The sequence below is a fragment of the Cryptotermes secundus genome, unplaced genomic scaffold (assembly GCF_002891405.2).
Source record: "Cryptotermes secundus unplaced genomic scaffold, Csec_1.0 scaffold88, whole genome shotgun sequence".
NCBI classification, from domain to species: domain Eukaryota; kingdom Metazoa; phylum Arthropoda; class Insecta; order Blattodea; family Kalotermitidae; genus Cryptotermes; species Cryptotermes secundus.
In genome coordinates this window covers 1,118,788-1,137,408 of record NW_019724585.1, presented here as the reverse complement: position 1 = coordinate 1,137,408, position 18,621 = coordinate 1,118,788, and the positions used below count along the sequence as shown (strand labels likewise).

Genomic DNA, 18,621 nt, shown 5'->3' with positions numbered 1-18,621 from the left:
TGTTTTTTTTTTTTTTTTTTTTGCATCTCCTGATGGCAGGCAGGAAGACAAATGATTCTGAACTGAATGGTGGTGGCAGCCATTTTCCAAATTTAATTTGTGAATGCAATAAATTTTATGTTGCTGTCATTACCAAAATAAGTAACCCACTTTGAAAGAATGTATTAACTGTCATATTATGACTCAGTCTTGCAGTCTAGTGCTGAATGTTTTCTTCACACTTACTTTTAGATCAACCTCTTTATTGGTGTTGAATAGTGTTTCCCTTAATATCTACATTTTCACTTATGTGGTACCATTCATTTACAATCCCACATGAATTTGCTGATCTTCTATGATGTACTTAACACTTTGCGGACCGCACACCCTTTAAAAGGTTTTTCGCTTTTAAACATGGCGGACCGTTCGCGTGTTAACAGGCTTTTAGAACACGATAAGTTGCAACACACTATACATCGCTCTGGCGCCACCTACATTGCACGCAACCACCTGCAGATGCGTGATAAGACTCTGGAATGTTTAGTTAGCAGTCAGTAACTTGACCTCGCTGTTTACTTAACCGACTATAAAGGAAAATGCTTTGCCTTCTTCAAGCTGTGTGTATCAGCCAGTAGCTAGTGGGGAGAATGGATCAAGGACAAATTCTCCTCCGATGACCTAGCTGACCTGCCTTGTGAGACGCGTAGTAATGGATTGTCATTCAGACAGCAACAGGCAGTAAAAGTGACAGTAGCTCCGACGATAATGCGGGTAATAACATTGCGGGGACAGCAAAAAATCTAAACCCTTGTTCAAAATTGAAATACAAAGCATTTCTGATGAATTTGGCAAAGGCCTGGGCTACAGTCCAGATGATGGCAGCAGAACCAGGGTCACACAAAGACTTAGTACGACCGTGCCAATCAACTCCCACCCCACGAAGGCCTCATGTGGATCCCCCAGGGCAACTCTCGAGTGATATGCGGAAAAATACCCTCGTGAAAATTGTGAAGAGTGAACATTCCAAGGGGAAGAATACTTCTAGGCAATGCCGTGTTTGCACAGTTCACAAAGGGGAAAGTTTCCAGAAACATCACACCCTCAAGCACTTCTAGGAGCATTGGTAAGTGTTCTCCAAAAATTTTAGTTCAAAAAATTAATTAGGAGATTTTATATTAATTTTTAAAGTGAACAGTGCACAAGTTAGGGTATATGTTTAAAAATACCGGTCCCCAGGGTGATTTAAATATTTAAATCACCGGTCCGCGAAGTGTTAAGCCAATCTAAAGACAACTGATATAGGACTGCCTTGTTTCAAAACAGGAAACTTGCCTGTACAGATGTTACTGTAGTTTTCAATTAACTCATCACAATTAGCCTGTTTCTGTACTACTTGCCAGGCCAACCTGTGCACATGGAAAAGTTGTGAATTACTATTCTCCCTCTCCTTAAATCATAAGATTCTTAACTGTAAGGTCAATGATATATGGCTGAACATTGACTTGACTGCTTCTTGTACCAATCATTCCCCTCAACCTGTGTTGTATAATATTGTAATTACTTGCTACACGAATCAGACTTACCTGAAGTCAATGTATGACCAATGTACTGTTCTGTCATATTCCACTTTCCTCTCCAGTATCTAACAGATGCAGAATAATCAGTAGTTGATCTATTCTTCTGAAATCCACAACAGTGATCCAAATAATTTCATACTTATGGAGTTAATCATGAAAGAATGTTGGATAAAATTTTATGTAGCTGATTCCAGTCACATTTCTTAATAAATATGGCCAGATTTAGCAGCATTTTTATATATAAGTGAATAATTGAGTACTCTCACTCCTGTGAAAATTCTAAAATATAATCAACACCATGTGACCTATGCCTCTTAAACTTTCAATGGCAATCTCAAACTAAAAATAACTAATCCTAGTAGTAATGGTTTAGCTGTATTTTTTCATTCTGCCTAACAACTTTGATACCAAATAAATTCAATAACTGAGATAGGTGCTTATGCTGCCTATCCTAAGTCTCTAATACTTCTATCCTTACCACTGATTTACATCTCAATAATTATTTAAGATATTCCCATCTATGTCTACTAGCTTCATGGCTGACACTGTTCAAATTATCATCATTCATCTTATTTAAATTCTACAACCACCGCTGATCAGAATGCTTCCTTTGAACTAACAATTAAGACAGAAGTAGACAGAAATAGGCAAGCATCAAGTACCATAATTCCCAACATCCACTGGATTTCTTCCTCCTGACCCACTATATTAGCTGTAATAGGCATCGCTTACTTACATGGCTGTAAGTGACTGGAAATTTGACAACCTATGATAAGGACCACTGCTACTGCATTCCTACATTACAATGTGAACACAAAACAGTGTGGCATATAGACCCGTTGTTAGGCAAAGATCTCGAAACAAATGAGACAACAGCCATTGCTATGCAACAGCATGGTAAACATGCCTCTACAACAATAATGTTACTGCTAAAAATGGCGTTATGCAATCTGTTGCTAGGCAGCTGCAACAGCTATACTACAACAATGGAAATGGTATTCTACATGTGGTAAATGCAAAGTGGTTATAAGGAAGACAATTGGGGTAACCCAGTCAGTTGTCAGTTAAGAGTTCAGCTCTGCACAGGAGGCTGTGAAGACAGGCCCCGAGCACGGGAAGATGCTAAATCTCTACAGTTAGAAACCGTTGCTAGGGAACAACTGTTGGAGATCAGCATTACTGCTGTCATTACTTGCGGTGTGTATAAGTTGTCAATAAATCCATTCACCAATCCATACCCCATCTATAGTCACACATTCTAAAATTGTGACAATAAGCCAAAACAAACAAAGCATGCATAACACAATGGTAACATGTTTGAATACACTGCAGAAAGGGAATGTACATAAAATAATCATAATTATACTTCACTAATGAAAATTTAAAAACGCCTTGTTATTGCCAAAGCAACATTTAAGATGGGGAGGGGGGGGCTGGCAAGTTCACTCCACTTAAAATATCTGAAAGCCTAACTCCATAAAGCAGAGTCCTTGAGAAACTAACAACTCAGCCAAGAAATTACTCACCTTTTACAGTAGCTGAATATTTATTACAGTATTGTAAAGAGCCCATTAGTGAACTCTGTCCTGAACTGGAAGAATCCAGTCCACATCCTAATACTGATTTAGGTAAATTTTAATGTTAGTTATCTTTATGCACATTAGTAAACATCCCTAATATTTTGATCATAAGGTTACCTATGAGTCAAATGGCCTTTCAGACTAATGTCCGGAAGACTGTATCAATCAATATGGAATGTATCTATTACAGAAGATTAAAGACATTTCTTCAGCCTGGGTAAGCAGTATAGTATGATTAAAGCAAGTAGGATGAGATGGGTAATATACAAACACACGTGGAGAACATAAGATGTGCAAACAAATTTTTGTCAAAAAACTTAACATGAAGAAATCACTCCCAAGCATATATGGAAGGGCAATATTATAATGGACCAAGTTTGATTTGTTTCATCCTGGTCCATCACACTAACACTTATAAAATGTTAATTAATCCCGTCCAGTGTGAATGATGGAGTCTTGCAGAATAAAATATTAAAAATGAGAACAATAACTCCATCAGCCACACTGGACAGAATTAATTAACTTTTTATAAAATGGACCTTAAGGTTCATAATTACTGGATTTTTGGACTTTGTCCATCAACTGGTATTCTAGGAACTAGAAAACACGACATTTCGGAAACTGGATCTGTTTCTGTCCTCAGGTGAGTGGAGAAGACACCTACTCAGTTGGGTCCCTTAGAAACAGCTAACCTCAATCACTGGACAACCCCTGCAGATTCACACAGCTATTGTCCAGTGACTGAGGTTAGCTCTTTCTAAGGGACCCAACTGAGTGTCTCCCCCTCCACCCCTGGGGACAGAAACAGATGCAGTTTCCAACACATCATGTTTTCTAGTTTATAGAATACCAGACGATGGAAAAAGCCCCAAAATCCAGTAATTCTGAGCGTTATATACTATTATCAGAACCCTGTATTCATTCTGCTCGGTTTAAGATTGTGGTTTTCTGAGTTGTGACACTGTGTAGCCTTCGTAAGTCAATTCCAGCATTTTGGAGGAATATACCTTCATCTTCAGGGGCAGTAACTTTATCCAGTCCATACCACCCCNTTGAGAAGCTGCCGGTTGTGCAGCTACTCAAGAGCTTCCAAGCATTTTATAGAACCTAAAGGTTCATTACCACGTTCAAAAGAGCCCTCCACTGGGCCCTATCCTGAGCCAGATTAATCCAGTCCATACCACCCCAACCTATCTAAGATACATTTTAACATTATCCACCCACCTATCTTGGTCTCCCTAGTGGTCTCTTTCCTTCTGGTTTTCCCACCAATATCCTATATGCATTCCTCTTCACCCCATTCATGCTACATCCCTGTCCATCTCATCCTCCTTGACTTGATCATAATAATTATACTTTTCAAAGAATGAAGGTCCTCATTATGCAGTCTTCAGGGGCACTTCAACCCTGAAAATGGACTACACAGAAGTCTCAACACAGACCATACAAAGGCTGAACACTAATCATGCTGAAAACCTAAAAACTTACAAGGGACAATCTTCCAAATATAAATCACTCCGTCAAATGTGACCTGTTACAGGTCACATTGGACGGAGTGATTTATATTTGTAATTGTTAGTGTGACGGACCAGAATGAAACAAATCAAACTCAGGGACAATCTTCTTCGTAAATCTCAGCCAATGAAAATTGAATGTTTCCATAACAATGCATAAAAAAAGCACTTTCCTTTAGGTGGCTGATAGCTTTAGAAGGATCACTTCCCCTTGAATTAACATCCTGGAATATATGTCCCTCTAAATAGTGCAGTGATCCTCAACCTCTCTGTCGATTCTGCCGTCTCAACAGGACACATAAGGTCAGGAATCTTCAAACAAAAGATAACTCTTCCACCTCACATATCCACATGAGTTTATCAAACAGCTCTTATTATTCACATAAATAATATATGCGGATTTGTATTTATAAACTGAGATGCTGTTTATTTACAAATAAAAGGCATTATTTTCCTTCTTTTTTGAAAACCATATAAAATTTTTGTACAATATTTAAACTGTACAACATGGTACTGTCTCATCTTGTTCTCAGACACTGGGAGAAAAAAAGCATATATATGTGTATCTATACAGAATGGACCAGAATTAGCTTTATAACTTCATTTGTATCATTCTGATGGAAAGTTTAAAGATGAAATCTACATCAGTATACACAAAAAGAGACAAAAATTCAATTTTGTTTTGTTAGTGATACCACCAGTCACATAACTAATCAGTCTTCACAAGACTAAATGACTGCACTCTGCAGCTGTGGGCACGGACATTGCTTTTCTGTGAGAAGGGAGGATATTTCTGGTATGTAACTGTTTCTATGATGTAACATAATCATCCTCACGTGGAGTTGGGCTAGAATACCTCCACTGTAACCCTGCCACCTGTCAAAGGCAACACGGTGCCTTGGGATACAATTGAGCCACCCTATTCATGGGGGACATAAACACAGGGATCTGTTCCTCTGGGTTGGGGGGGGGGGCAAGTTGCCTACAATGCATACACAAAAAGCCTGACCCCTCCCCTCCTCAAAGAGAAGGCCCCACTTCTAAAACTTGTCTAGGACATTACAAAAATCTTGGTCATGGATCTCAATGAGACTCGAAGCCAAAAATGATTGGAGAGGGCCAGCAGGAATTTAACTGATTGATCGATACAGTCACACTACTTTATACTGTTCTGTTCATTCCTGGGGACATGATAAAGACAATTAAACTAGCCTGCCTTAGGCTGGATTATCAGAAGCAAGAGATTCTTCTTCTGCACAGCATCATGACTGGTTCTGGGGCCCTCACAGCCACCTCTCCTATGGATATCAGGGGCTTTTTCCCAGGAATAAAGTAACTTTGCATGAAGGTGACACCATCTCCACTCCCTCATACATCTTCTTGGTATGATGTTTAATTAAGCACAGGGAAAACTTTACTTTTTATTCGGGCCATGATTGGTAAACAACAGTGAGTGGCCAATGCAAGCGAACGTCCAGGATGAAATTACTTTCTATGCTGAGTGATCTAAACACTCATTAGAAAAATAAAATGAATAACTGATAACTGTTCTACTGTAAATTTTAAGTGGAGTAGACTCTGACATATAAATTTATGGTTACTAACTTTGGTCCCTCCTGTATATTTACTCCAGCTCAACAGGTTAGCAGTTCTCAAATGTTTATTACCAACTTAGTGTGGTAATTGCTTATAAGCCATCACTAACACACATTCTTTTAGTCAGGGCCTGGGTAATTATCTTTGAGATATATAATCGTAACTGACACAGTGACTGAAAAATTAAAACATAAAATCCCAGGAAAATAAGAATGTACTGATATTGTTACAATGAATGCTATAATTACAAAATATGTGCTACACTGAGCACATTCCTGAATTATTTATAAATAAAGCTGTTAGTTCACTTTCTTTGCAAAACCTTTTGGACTCACAAATTTCTTAGCAAAAAGACAATTCTGTGTATGAAATTCCACTTTGTGGACTTTTTTTCTCTTTTTAGCTGGAAAACAACACAATATAAAAGATCATTTCTATATGATCGTGCTTGTGTTCATGTGCATATTTTGATATGTGTTCTGTTATGGCATGTCTACTATACTGAAGGAATTTTTAATTTAAGTTTCTGGTAAAACAGTTTAGCTTTTAGATACTGTACCTTACACTAACATACTTCTTTCATAAACAGCAACCTTATATTGGCCTACTGTGTGTGCTATACATGATCTGCACACAGAAGAAATCTCAAATACACAACTTATCAACAATCACTGCAAGAAATACCAGTATTTGTACACATGTACTGAAGTATTAGGTAGACAGAAAATGCATTTATAATTAATTAGCAAACAGTTAAAACATAAGGTTTTTAAACTGTAAGAAAAGAGGACTAGAAAAATGTCACAGAAACTTATCAATACTATCTTCTGGACATGTGTCCTGTCATCTGATATGCAGGTAGGTACCAAGGTTTGTGAGGAAGCCAGAGACTGCAGTTTCCTTTAAACTGGTGGTACCTATGTATCAAACTACATGACATCACATTGCAGAAGACCATGCTCTTAATATGTAATGGGCATAAGAATGTGACATTTCATAAAAGCTTTCAAAGGTAACAAATGTAATGAACAGGCTGTTGCCAGGAATGGGTCCCCTAATTATCATATACGGAATGTGGTACTAACTACATGTGAAATTAATCATTTCTGCGCCAAGGAGAAGGCATTAACATTATATGAATAATTTCCATAAACAGTGAATCCCATATATAGGAAGTTTTTACACTGGAATTCCTCTTACTAGCAATCTCATTAAACTGCAGAAAATGAAAATAAGTGAAGGCCACAATTTTTTATCTCTTATTAATACATAGTTTCCAATGCTTTCTAGTGAATGGGCTGACATCATGTTTACTTAACAAAACTTGAATACATTGTGATAAAAATGCTGGTCCCTTGCACTTTATTGTAATCAGAATTCACTATGATTTGCTAGGAACATAACACACAAGGTGACAGATATAAGATGGAACCATATTTTTCAAATTACATCTGTTTTAAAGACCCAGTTACAAGAAATTGATATGCAGTTCAATGAAATACTAACTTGTCTTGAACCCACGATAAACACAGTTAAAAAATAAATAAATAAATAAAGCTCTGACTTTGTACATTGCAAACTGCCACTTTACAGGATATGTTTAGCATTAGAGACAGTTTATCTTTTACCAGTGTTACCGCAATGCGAAATTAAAGTTTCATGAACAACAACAACAACAACAACAATAATAATAATAATAATAAAAAAGATACTGCAGAATCTCCACTACCAAAATTGATTTTCATCTTATTCTTGCCATTCTGTATATCATCTCCAGATCTCAATATGTTACGGTGACTCTTCACCCTTAGTTTCTTAATGCCTCGTATGTGTCTGTATGAAATTCCAGGCCCTCATTTGAGAACTGCTACGTCACACTTGTTATCTATTACCCTTGAGCAATCCTCATTCTCGTATGGAAGCACCTACTGATTACACCTCAGACCACAGGTTATGTATGAAGAGTATTACTGGGTATTTCACTACCAATATGTACATATTAGAATAACACAAAGTGGTTTGATGCTACATCTTAATGCCTCACATTAAGAAGTGTATCTAAATGATGTGAAGCATCAAACTAATATATAACAGAACAAGCAGTCAACTAAGTACAGTCAGCAGCATAAAATAAGTGTGGGGGGGAGTCAAAGGTACTAAAAATAGAAACATTACATTCATATGTCTGTACAAAAATTCAAATCACCTATCACTTTTATTGGGTACCAGAGTTTTCTCACCACATAAAGGGGGATATCAACACAACAGTAACAGGTCTAAAATTAAAACACCCCTCAACTCTTAGAGTTGCACAAATTAAAATATTAAAACAGGTAAAACCCCATGTGATGTTCATTTGTACTGCGGAAGCTAATCTAATGCTTGCCATCATGTAAGATACCTACACCGAAAACAAAATACTGAAAAATGGTGACAGATAATTTGGTTTATTCTTTTAATAAACTTGTAGCAATCATAATAATTAAAAAAGTTGACTGGACCACCGCAACAGCGCTGATCCAATCAGAGCACAATAACAATGTTATCAAAATGTTCATTAAGGCCACTATATAAGATTAGCAAATTCATATGTGTGTGTGTGTGTGTGTGCATATATATACATGTAACATAACAGGTTAAATGGCACGACAACACACACACTCCATGGACATGGACTCCCTGAACTAAGCTGAGAGAGGGAAAGAAGGGTAGACTACGCGCGTCTGCCATACCAGCCATGTGCACATGTTAGGCTACACTTTTCTAGCAAGGTTAGAAAAAAAAAATTAGCACCAAACTGCTCTTGACAACTGAACCAGCCTGCAACTTGCTTGTGAAACATTCAGTAAGATAAGGTTCACTTTTGTCAAGATATTACTGTACATTCTAGCCAGTGTTTGCATTATTTCCTTATTTCCTACAAAAGATGTTCACTATGCACAAGATAAAAAAAAATGACACCTCAAATTGTATCAAGCGAATATTAGAATATACATGATATCCATGATTATTATGATAAAAATCATAGGACTCAATTATCTGATAATGCTTATCAAAAGGCTGAGTGCTACAGTTTTCAGAAGCTATTATAAAAACTATTTTATCAGCAAAAATAAATGGGATTATTCTTTGTTGAGGAAGTTGGACCATACACACTTCTTGACAGAAGCTCTTCCCTTGTGACTCATCCAGAAGGCAATATTGGCACTTGGACTGTTGGATAAAACATACCGCATTAAACAGGCAACCGCTAATGAGACAACACGAATCGGTGATAAGAAACGCCATCATGCACACCCACACGCTCATATACACACACACAGAAACAACTTGAGATGGCATCTTATTAGATCACCACTCCCAGATTCAAATAACTGCATCCCGATGAGAATGCAAATGTCACTCGTATCCTAGGCTAGCGGAATCCCTGATGTGGCTACGAGCCAGCATTGAGCGTTGCGTGATTGTTCACCTGTAAGCTGTTATGTTGCTGCTGTGGAGGTGGAGACTGGTTTATGATGCTGGATGTTGTGCTGACATTGTATGGATGGTTCGAGTTGCACAAAACAGTGTACACATTGTCCACTTTACTCAGCTTTTCAAAGAAAGGGATCAGATCCAGTAATTCTGAGTCAGTCATATCATCAAACCATGAGGCTACAGGCACCTGAAACAGTCACTTCATTTCAGTACACAAAACAATGTCAACATCCATCACATTTGGAAAGTAGTGCTGATGTAGTTCCAACAACAACAGGTATAAGTAACACCACTGCGAAGTGTTTTTCTTGCAACGTTTAAGATTCTTAGCTGATCATGAAATTTCCTGCTTTTATGGAACTCACAGTCCTCAGTGTATTCATGAAAGTCTGCCACTGAACTCTAAACCTTGCCCTGATGGTTGTTCCACTTTCATCCTCTGGGGTATGACAATGTAATGTGGGCCTGAAGACTGAGGCAGCATACTACCAGACTATACTGTGTCATAGCCCACAAGATCACAATCTAAATCTCCTTTCCAAATGCATTCCATGCCATTTTGCATACCTTAAAAGCTTTACTGTTTATTACTGTGATACAATAATAACTGCATTGCTGAAAGGCATAAATTATTTTTTCTTGTTTTCATTAATGTTCACTACAACAAAAATGTTAAAAATAATGGTTGTACTTTATCATGTACCAATTTCTTGATTAAGCTATTTAAATAAGTTAATTTCATCTTCATGCAAAGTTTGAGTTATGTCAGACTTACACAAACCCACACAAAATTCATTAGACAACTTTCAGCAATCTTCAACATCATATTTCATAAGGATTCATTGAGCAGTTTCCAAGAAAAAAATGACACATGAATGGGCAAAGCCTTGCCTACTTGAATTCAAAGACACATTCTTGATTTATTAATACATTTTAAGGAAAATTTCTTTGTATTAAACACATATCAACAAAAATCTAAAAATTTAAATTAAATTTATCTATTCACTGTCTTCTTCCCTTGTGCATCAAGTATCATATTCTGAGTCTACATATCATTCAAACTGCAGCCAAGTTCAAAATTGTCCCATAAGTTAGCATTTTCTATACCATCAAGTGCATTTGTAATGCAGCATTTCCTGAATGACTGTTCCATTGCTTTTCCTGAGATCATCTGTCACACTGCTGAGACCCTTTCTGCATGTTCTGAAGCAGATGCCCCTTTGATCTAACTAGACGACGTTTGTATGTTTTCATACAACAGCCAAGTTGTGTATTCCTTCCTTAAATAATCTTTAAACAGTTTAACTGAAATACTGAGTGGTTAATGCTGCCATGAACCAGAACCAAGTCACAATTCCTCCTCTGAAGTTTAACTTTAAGTTCTTCAGACAAAATTCCATTAAAAGTGGCAAGGACTACAGTAGGATCGTACCTATCAACACCTGAGGCATGGCCAGTGATAATGTACTGGCAAACAGGAAAAATAGTGTGTTGCAAAGTTCAAGCCTGCCACTGTATGCTGCATTTTTCTGAATGTGTATGGGAAAACCCCATGCTACTAGCCCAGCAGTTTATATTTTTGGGCTTTTTAATTTTTCTTGTAATCACTGCTTCCATCACATCCACGCCCTCTAACCCCCGTTATTTCATGAAGGCTTGTTAATACAATAATGACGAATATAACTGTCTGTCTATAAATCTCTGCAGATCAAAGGGTATCCAAGATTTTTTTCTATTTGTATCATCCACTGCTAAGGGATGATTCTGTTTCCTGACATTCCTCTGAGGGTTGCAAAAGTCCTGACATGTTTATACTTGTCTCTCAGCAATCATTCTTACTTTGTTGTTCCATATAATGTTAAAATGTGGCAAAAATATCTAGAAACACTTAAAAAATTTCTCTGCATAGGTCAACAACCCTTTCATAATACTTAAATCCCAATAACATACTTATTTCACTTGGATATTGTTATTCACAAAAATAGTACAATAATGATAATGATTCAGTGACACTTATTATTTGTGGGTTCTGTCTTCTATCACAGTGCTGGCAAGTCTTCAGCAATGTTATTTTGTGCAGCAGAGCTCAGACTATCATACAACGCCATATTTTAATCGACATTCAGTCTGTTCCATTTTCTCCATTTTTATGAATCATGCACAATACGACACTTTCTGAGGACTATATTTACTGTGGCATATGTCATATCTGGGAATTGATGGTGAAAAGGGTTGTTCACATGACGTGAAGAAGTTGTGGCCACCCCCACCACTATTACACCCCTAACCAAGTAAATCTCAAATCCTATGTGACAATTCTGTACCACCAGAAGTGAGGACGATACAACTGTCCAAAACTGAGAGGTCCAATAGGTGGAAATATGCATCCCCCCCCCATTTTCAGGTAAAAGTAAAGCTATCCCTGTAACAGGCCATGAAGGTCCATACGGTTGTGAGACGTTGACGATCCCACATTATCTAGACAATCGGATCAAAGATGGCGGTAAGGCTGTCAGCCTTACGCGCCGGCCATGCTTTACTCCGCATGAAAATTATTTTTATTTAATTCCTGGTACTCATTTCTGTTAGAGGCTGAGTGAACCCCAAGGCCATCCCCAATTTTCAGGTTCAGACGGTAATCATGTAAATGTTGTCACATACTTCATGTGTCTATTACTGTCCTGTGCTATGGATGGTTTCAGCTCATTTCAGTTTTTTCACATACGCTGGAGGATCACACAATCTTCCTATAAACTGGTTTCTTTTGTCTTACACAGTCACATCACTGAAAATGGAATGATTGGGGATGAAGCTGTAGCGACCTATTTCAAGGTAATATCCTTGCACATGGCTCAAGGGGTGGAGGAAAACCACTAAAACTACAGTCAGGTTAATCAGTCTCCTGGCTGAGACTCAAACGAGGCATCTCCTGAACACCAGCCTGAAGCAATATAATTTGATGTTTTATCCTTTGTCTGTTATACTGACAACTGAATACATTGTAGGTAGAGTATGCCACCATTCAGTGTTGTTTCTTACTTACATTACTGTCAGCCCCTTTTCGGGCAAACGCTATGAAACAAACACTACCCAACAAACAACATGACATATCACTCATCTGAAATGGGGTAATTATGACTAGAAAGGCATAAATCTACTATGACAATATGGGTCAGAACATTTTTTTTTAATTCACAGCCATTCATACTGTTATATCGTATGAACTGTAACACATTCACAGCACACATGAAAGCTTTCTAAGTATACAACCTAAGGTCGCAGTATTCAGCAAGTTGTCAAATATAAAATGTTACCAGGTATTCTGTTGCAGTAACCAGCTCAAATATAATGTAAAGAGGAAAGAAAGCATTCACTAGCATACCTGAGGATACAGTTCAAAACAACATATGGAACAGTACCATACAAAACCTGTTTGCGCTAACTTTCCCCATACTTCAAAGAATAAATGATAAGTAAAAAAAGTAAGTAAAGGTATCCCTGGAACATGCTGTGGATGGTACTCATTTCTGTTAGAGGCTGAGTGAACCCCAATTCTAGACAATCTTGTGAGAAGTTGAGGCTCTCATGTTTTCCAGACAGTCGACTCACAGATAGAGGTGAGGTTGTCAGCCTTATGCACTGGCCGCCATTTACCCCCAGGAATATTCCTGGTACTCATTTATGTTAGAGACCGAGTCGACCCCAGGGCCATAGTGCGACTGGAAGGATTAGGTCAACTGACAGAATCCAATGACCTCACTGGGATTCGATACCGCGACCTTCCAGTTTGTAGCAGTGCACCTCAGCCAACTACGCTACCGCAAGAAAAACTGCACATACAACGACTGATTATTTTGAAACTTTCTATACAGGAAAATGGAATCACTCTTAATTATCTAGTCTTCATTTTGTGACCATACCTTAAAATACACATTTAACACAGATTACTTTCTGCACTAAGCACTTCATGGTATTGTAACTAGTAATTTAACCTGGCCATGTGCAAGTACAATTAATTAAATATCTCATAAAATAAAGGTTGAAGAAGCTGACACTTCTATCTCAGGGGTTGGAAATTAAATGATCAATAAGAAATGAATAACATTACAAGAGATGTAAATGTTTAAAAGAAACATGCTACCTCCTTCTTCATGGTCAGTACTGAAGATACAGGCAACATGTTCCTCTGAAACACTGGTATCTAAACGTAACTACAGTGTTGTAACCCAGAAGATCACAATATGAATAACCACTATTGTGAAGGTTTAATATACAAATTCCATGTTCCACATCAGACTCTCTGAAAGACATGCCTTAGCAATAAAAAAGCAGCAAGGCACCCTTCTGGCTCAACTACAGCCTCTGTTATACTTACACCTCTACAGTACATACTCAAAAAAAGCTGTCAAAATGTGACAAATATCCACATAATCAACTGCCTGCCTGCATGGTACCACATGAGGTTTAAGAACAAACAAATTACATATTACATAAAAAGAGTGCAACGGATTGGCTAGATGTAATATTGCAATTCTGTCCTTCGGTATGTGTATACTCACAGCATTGTCTGGATGGAAGATATAGGAAGCAGGCGAGTTGTCTACAATGATAACTTTTTGCAGATCTCGCCCTAGTTTGTTAAGATCCTTCACGTAATTCCCTCTGTGGAATACACATGATTCTCGGAATAAGCGGGATCGGAAGACACCCCATCTATCTAATAGGTCAGCTACTGGATCAGCATACTGTAATGTAAATAACAGTTAGGTGGCTGAGTGATGTCATCAAGTAGATGATCCTATCTGATAATCTGCCTTCAACCAAATTATTTTGTGCACATCACTGCAAAGCAAGTTACTGTAACACTGTGCATTAATTGTTATACCACATGGAAGAAAATCAACATGAATTATTCCTTCAGAATCTCAGAACACATTTGCCAGTTGAGTGCAGTTTACTGAATATTTTGGGCGATGGGACATCCCTTGTGGTGCCATTCCATGCTGCACCACTTCGACTCCAGAATGAAACAGTGCACCCACATCTCATCACAGGTCATTATTCACTCTAGGAAAGTGTTCCCCTCCAATATAAACCAGTGCAGATGTTCCGCAGATACAACTTTTGGCTGAATGTTAACATCACAACTGGGCACACACTTTCTTGAATATGAGTTCATGGATAATTGTTTCAATATTTTCAACACTTATGCCATAGTTGTATGCAACATCATGCACTGTAATTTGCCTGTTTCTCAAAATCAGCTCAACACAGAAAATGTTCACATCATTCACAGCTGCTAGCTGAAAGTGAGCATTCAATACATTCAGGACTTCTATATAATTTTCAGAAACTTTAATGTACCAATCATATATACCTCCACATGACAAGGTCTCCACCCCATACAATGGCATTTGACTAACAAAGAATTTCTGCTGTATTCACTTTCACTAGGAATTTGATGATACAGTGCTGTTCTGTTCTGTTCTTGTAGTAGCTCTAATGTGCAGAGGTGGTGTGCAAGGCCACCTGCCAGGCAGTGAGTGGTGCTGCTACCAATTGCCCATGAAAGAGTTTATTTTTCTGGTGCTCACATCTTCAGGCAAAGATTGAAGTCCAGGTTAACCCTGAACCACCCTCATATATTGCAAACTAGAAGTTCTGGGAAGAACAACTGCCTACTTTCCTTTCACTACATATCGAGCACGTGATTCAAAACAACTGCATCTAACAGTTCTTCTATTGTTGCATGTGTATTCGTTGCCATGGGAATGTGTTTAGTAAAAATGGTGGGGGGATACATAGACATACAGACATTAAGGTGATCAATATGGTGACCATCAAAGCTGATGCTTGTCATGGTGGGAGAAAGTTCAAGGAAAGACACCTTGTTTTGTTGGTATGAAATGCTAACACGACAATCTTTCAAATCTACTAAATAGAAAATGTAATAACTCAGATACTTTAAAACTGTTCAGAGGCTGCTGAATAATATGCAGCAAAAAAAGAGCATGTTATTCAAGACAATATTTATTTCATGGCACTGGACACTAAAGGGGGCTACACACCTTCAGTTTATCTGTGCAGTTCTCTGTCGTAAATAACTGTGTGAAAATCTGTACATTTATCTGAACTGAAGGTGTGTAGGATACCTTCAGTTTTTGCCTCAGTTCAGTCCGATTTTTCTTCAGTTCTCTCTTCACTTTCGACAGGTTTGGTTGTGTTCTAAAATAAATAAAGTTCAATGGGTGACAGAAAAAGAAGAGCTGCAGTTTGTTGCATAATTGCTGCAGTGTTGCTAGAAGAAGAAGGCAAAAGGAAAAAACGTCGTGAACGCTGGTGCAAAGATTGGTATCTGCAAAGAAGCGTTTTGCCCAGTGATTACCATTTACTGAATGAGTTACAAGAAGGAGGGGAAATTAACGATTATAAAAATTACCTAAGGATGGACGAAAATGCATTTCAAATTTTACTGAGCAAAGTTGTTCCCCTCATTGGAAAAAAGGACACAGTCTTGAGAGAAGCAATATCACCGCATGTGAGACTGATTGCGACTCTTTGGTTCCTGGCAACTGGGAGAAGTTTTCAAGATTTGACATTTTCAATGAGAGTATCTCCTCAGGCACTCGGAGAGATAATAATAGAAACATGCGTGGCAATACGGAAAGCACTGCAAAATTTTATTCAGGTTAGCATACTTTAATTATTTGATAAGACCATAGGTGTGACTGAGTAAATATTCATAAAATAGGAGCCATAGTTTATTACCATACTCACTAAATAAAAACGCACATGTAGAAATACAAAATAAAATTTACACATTGAGTAGGTATGTACGTATGTATATAATGTTATTGTAAATTATTGTATTCGTTGTCATCGTACGAGAATCCCTCCAACAGAGTCCTTGCCGTCGTTTGGGGTTCAGAATGTTGAGAGTACGAATTCGAACTCCAACTGGGAGATGGTGATGAAGTGGATAAAGGCCCTGATGGATGAACCAGATAGCTGCCTCTGGTTAAAAGGCCCATTTGCCCATCAAGCAATGTTTCATTGATTACTTTATCAGCAAACATTAGCTGTTGCTGAGTTAATTTCCTTAATTTCACAGCGTATCCCTTTGCCAATATCAAAAACTCATCGTCTTCAGCTTCCAAATACCGCGTGGCCTTTGTAAGGAGATCAGTGATGAAGGGGCCGACTTTCTCTTTCTGCTAGGTTGTGCAAACGAATTGACTGTGGGTGTAGGTCCTGAAGAAGTTGATGGAGAGGATGGGGCAACCTATAACAAAAACATAAATATTTGTTACCTAAATCATTATTAAATTAAATAATTAAATAGTTATTTTAATTTCTGATTTTAGCTTCCTAAAAGTGAAGAAGAGTGGAAACAAGTCGCTCATGATTTCGAAGAAAAATGGCAATTTCCGCACTGCCTTGGTGCAGTTGACGGAAAACACATTCAGATTAAAAAACCTGCGAATTCCGGCTCTCGTTACTTCAACTATAAAGGAACATTCAGCGTTGTATTGATGGCAATAGTTGATGCAAACTACAAAGTTTTGTTGGCTGATGTTGGAACAAATGGAAGAATTTCTGATGGAGGCGTTATTAAAAACACGGCTTTCTACGACAGTCTCAAAAAAGGTGAACTGAATATTCCACTTCCCGAGCACCTTCCAGGAAGTAACAAAACTGCTCCGTATGTCTTTGTTGGGGACGAGGCATTCCAGTTACAAGATAATTTCATGAAACCCTATTCTTTTTCTGTGCTTAATCATGAAAGGCGCATTTTTAACTATCGCCTTTCTAGAGGAAGAAGAATTGTTGAAAATTTTTTTGGAATTTTAGTTTCCAGATTTACAATATTTCAAAAACCCATCAATCTATCGCCAACTAAGGTCAATGCCATAGTTCTAGCGTGTTGTTTGCACAATTTCTTAAGAAGACATTCCAGTAGTTACATCAACAATCAACCGCCTGTTTGTTATCAAAATTCGCTCGACATGGAGTCTCGAACATCCTCAAATAGTGGAAGTCTAATTGGTATGAGAAACGGCAGCAGTTCATGTTCCTCTAGCTCAGCCAAAGAAATTCGCGACACTTTCTGTAGTTACTTTAACGATGAAGGAAAAGTCGAGTGGCAAGAAAATAGCGTTTGAATATTGAATATAAATATTCACGAATTTGGTTTGATATATACAAAAATAATACTGTTATTATAATATAATAATATGTAATAATAATAATAATAATAATAAATAACTATTGCACGTTTACTTACCGATTTTTCATTGATGTCATTGCCCAGTTCATTGGTTGAAATACTGTCATCAGGAGTTTCCTGGTCCACCAGAAACATCAGTTCCCCGAAATACCACAGACTCGGAACATACACATCATTAGCTGAAGCTCCCGATTTCTTTGATTCGTTTACTTTCTTCAACTCCTTACGAAAAACGGATCTTAGGTTATTTATTTTCTTCACTACACTATCACGTGTTGCATTGGGCTCGAGAGGTTTCAGTTTTTCAATTAAAATATCGTAGGCTGCCGCTTTCTTAACACGGTTGGAATAAGATACGCATGCGGTATCCCAAAGCTCGGGAAGGGACCGGTAGCCGTCGATAAATGCCAAAAGCGAATCCTTTTTTGAGACCGTAGTCATCGTATAGGTTCAGAAACAGGACGGCAACTGAACAAACTGTACGATAAACTGCATAAACTGCGCAGGTTATCTTTGCAAATGAGGGTCCGAATGCGCAGACTTTTTATCTGCGTGAAAATCGGTCTAAACTGCGCAGTTGACACAGTTTATCGCTCAGACATGACGTCACACGTGATAAACTGCACAGCTAAACTGAAGGTGTGTAGCCCCCTTAAGACAGTTGCAAA

The 18,621-nt window shown here is 37.9% G+C and overlaps 2 protein-coding genes across 2 annotated transcripts in view; both read right to left on the bottom strand.

The window, feature by feature from the left end:
* Positions 1-5,857: 5,857 nt before the first annotated feature.
* LOC111862273 (carboxy-terminal domain RNA polymerase II polypeptide A small phosphatase 1) overlaps positions 5,858-18,621 on the bottom strand; it is a 22,652-nt gene continuing 9,888 nt past the window's right edge. Inside the window, exons 5-6 of the mRNA XM_023847529.2 lie at positions 14,286-14,471; positions 5,858-9,913 (exon numbers count right to left, since the gene is read on the bottom strand). Coding sequence (XP_023703297.1) covers positions 9,683-9,913; positions 14,286-14,471 — 417 coding nt within the window. The 3' untranslated portion in view covers positions 5,858-9,682. The remainder of the gene's footprint in view (positions 9,914-14,285; positions 14,472-18,621) is intronic.
* LOC111862274 lies at positions 15,788-18,605 on the bottom strand. The gene is made up of 2 exons (XM_023847530.2): positions 18,011-18,605; positions 15,788-17,008 (listed from the first exon to the last, which is right to left on the bottom strand). The coding sequence occupies exons 1-2, from the start codon at positions 18,392-18,394 to the stop codon at positions 16,856-16,858; spliced, it is 537 nt and encodes a 178-aa protein (XP_023703298.1). The 5' UTR covers positions 18,395-18,605; the 3' UTR covers positions 15,788-16,855.

What these genes read in the sequence shown, in the direction of transcription:
- LOC111862274 (XM_023847530.2), bottom strand. Translation starts at nt 18,394, where the DNA reads ATGACTACGGTCTCAAAAAAGGATTCGCTTTTGGCATTTATCGACGGC. An exon ending in ATGACATCAATGAAAAATCG is followed by an intron (nt 17,009 to 18,010) that starts GTAAGTAAACGT and finishes TTTTTGTTATAG; the next exon opens with GTTGCCCCATCCTCTCCATC.